This window comes from Galeopterus variegatus, unplaced genomic scaffold, assembly GCF_000696425.1.
Source record: "Galeopterus variegatus unplaced genomic scaffold, G_variegatus-3.0.2 Scaffold2848, whole genome shotgun sequence".
Classification (NCBI taxonomy): Eukaryota; Metazoa; Chordata; class Mammalia; order Dermoptera; family Cynocephalidae; genus Galeopterus; species Galeopterus variegatus.
The window spans coordinates 147,088-149,890 of NW_007728959.1; the positions used below are offsets into that span (position 1 = coordinate 147,088).

Genomic DNA, 2,803 nt, shown 5'->3' on the forward strand with positions numbered 1-2,803 from the left:
GATCAGCAGCCAGCCTGCAGCGCCAGGGCAGGGCAGGATATGGTCTCTGTGGGAGGGCTGCAGGGCCCCGGAGAGCAAGGCTGGGAAACAGCAGGGAGGGGCTCCTGTCACGCAGCACAGAAAGCTTCTCCCGTGAGTGCAGAGAGTCAAGGAGAGGATCTGCCGCCCACCCCTGGGCACCAGACCCCGCAGCCTGCACCGGAGCCCTGGGCACAGGGGGCCCAAAGGTGAGGGTCCTGGGAGCATAGGGGAGGGAGCCTTAGCTGGGGAGGGGTCCTGGGTCCCCGAGGGTGGGAGTCAGAGCAGACAGGTGGAGACCAGGAAGAGCATTCGGTTTCTCCCCTTATAGCGAGGGGCTGAGTTTTTGCCTCCACAGCCCCTGCCTCTCCCCACCAGCCCCACCCTGGCTTGGAGTTTGCCAGGCACCTTGGATGGCCAGGTCCCGTGTGCGGTCTTCTCACCCCTCACCGGGCCAGCCATGCCTCTCTGCCACCACGTCCACACCTGCACCCACGCCCGGCTCCTCCCCCTGCACCTCGCACACCTGGCCAGACCACAGCCACCCCCCGCATCCTCATACCTCAGCAGGGACATGTTGCTTCTGTGGGGTTCCATGAGGCTCCGTGGGGTTCCAGCACTCCATGGGGTCAACCCAGTACCCTGAGCCCAGAGCCCAGGAAGACAGGGCAGCTCCTCGTCCTCCTGCCTCCCCGCCCGGTGGCACAGCCCTGGGCTCCCGTGGGCACCCACACAGGCTGCAGTTCTGTTGAAGCAACTATCAACTATTGGTGGGGCGGGGGTGCGAGGACAAAGACATGAGGATGGGGACAAGAGAGGTGGAAGGTCAGAGACAAGTGACCCAGGAACGGACAGGCCGTGAAAGGACAGACACAGAGAGAGAGAGAGAGATAGGGACAGACGGAGACACAGAAGCAGCCGGCTGCAGAGGCAGGAGCCAGATGCGACAGACACTGGAAAGCCCCTGTCCACAGCTGGCCTTGGCTGGGCCCCGAGACGGGAGGGCAGACCCCTACCTAGGGGAGGTGACCAAGGGCAGAGGACCCTCCAGCTGGCAGAGACCGGGTGGGAGCGGCGCTGTGGGTATGGGCCAGGCAGGGTGGGGCAGGTCTGGTCCTGTGCTGACACGTGCACATGGCAAGCTGGCTACCTGCCCGCCCCACCCTCCCACAGCACCTGTCCCAGCTATAAGGCCTCCAGAGGGGAGGTGCCCCCACTGCTCCCAGAGAACACCGGAGATGAAGACGGTCACGCTGCTCCTTGTTGCCCTGGCTATGGCCACAGGGCCAGGTGAGGGGCTGGGCAGGGTCTGGGTGGGAGCGGGCAGCCCCGGCCTACGTGCCCACCCTGGGCCTCAGCCAGGCTGGGCCCCCCAGGCAGGCACCAAAACACTGGAAGCCTTGTGCTGTAGACCTTTAGGCTCCAGAATCCTACATTGTGGGCTACCAGACTTTTAGAATTTAAAACAAAAGAATCTCACAACTTAGTGGATTCACAAACTTAGAATATTTCAGAATCTGAGAATCTTAGAATCGACTCATGGAATCACAGACACCCCGAGAGGGGGTCAAGATAGGGTTGTCTTGAGATGCCTCCCCCAGGGGAAAGACAGATGCGTGGGGCACCCAGTCCCTGCCGGAGCCCCTCCCTGGTCCCCAACTCCCTCCCAGGACAGCCCTGGAGGTAGCCGAGCCTTTCCCTCCACAGGCTCAGGGCAGCCAAACTGACAGCTCCAGACCCCTTGGGTCCTCAGAACCATTGGCTGTCCACTTGGGGACATCCGCTGGAGTGGGTGACAGCAGTTGTGTCCAGGAGCTGCTCTTAGCATAGCCCAGAGCTCTCCATGGCCCCTAGAGGAAGGGTCTCCTGCAAATCCACACCGTTCTTGCTCACATCCCACCAGACGTGGCCCAGGACAGGGCCTCTCCTCCAGCTGGAGTCTGACAGGCCTGAGCAGAAATCCCTTGAGGACAAGAGCCCCAGCAGGTCCCAGGCCCCTAGAGGAAGGGTCTCCTGCAAATCCACACCGTTCTTGCTCACATCCCACCAGACGTGGCCCAGGACAGGGCCTCTCCTTCAGCTGGAGTCTGACAGGCCTGAGCAGAAATCCCTTGAGGACAAGAGCCCCAGCAGGTCCCAGGGGCCTCAGGGGGCTTGCCTAGGAAGGGGTGGCAGAGTGTTCCATCCAGGAGGGGTCTTTGTGGGCAGGGGACCCAGGCCTTGCAGTCTCCTGAGCCCCCTGACCTCACCCACCAGCCTGGGCACTCCGCTGTCACGTGTGCACAAGCTCCACCAACTGCCGTCAACCCCAGACCTGCTCAGCCAGCGCCCGCTTCTGCAGAACCATGACCACGGGTGAGTGACATCTGTCCAGGCACCCGAGGGCTGTAGGACCACCCCCAGGGCAGTTGGGTGGGGTGATGTTGGTGATGGTTTGGTCATAGTGGCCACAGTGGCTCAGGAGGGTGCGGGTCCGGGGTGGGTCTCCGGTGGCCACGGGGTAAGCTGGGTGGTGTGCGGCGGGCCTGACCGCACCCACCTGTGCGCAGTGGAGCCTTTGACAGGGAACCTGGTGAAGAAGGACTGTGCGGAGGGGTGTGTGCCCACCAACAGCCTGCAGGGCCAGGTCAGCAGCGGCACCGGGGCCACGCTGTGCTGCCAGAGCGACCTGTGCAACGAGAGGCTCTCCAGCGCCGCGCCCGCCCGCACTGCGCTCCCCAGCACCCCCCTCAGCCTAGCACCCGCCCTCGGCCTCCTCGCCCTGGTCCTGGCCCCCAACCTGTGA

General features: G+C 63.7%; 1 protein-coding gene across 1 annotated transcript; it reads left to right on the forward strand.

Annotated features, from left to right (window-relative positions):
* Nucleotides 1-1,229: 1,229 nt before the first annotated feature.
* LOC103599090 (lymphocyte antigen 6D-like) lies at nt 1,230-2,803 on the forward strand. The gene is made up of 3 exons (XM_008583180.1): nt 1,230-1,308; nt 2,275-2,373; nt 2,568-2,803. Exons 1-3 carry the CDS (start codon nt 1,257-1,259, stop codon nt 2,801-2,803), a joined length of 387 nt encoding a protein of 128 aa, XP_008581402.1. The 5' UTR covers nt 1,230-1,256.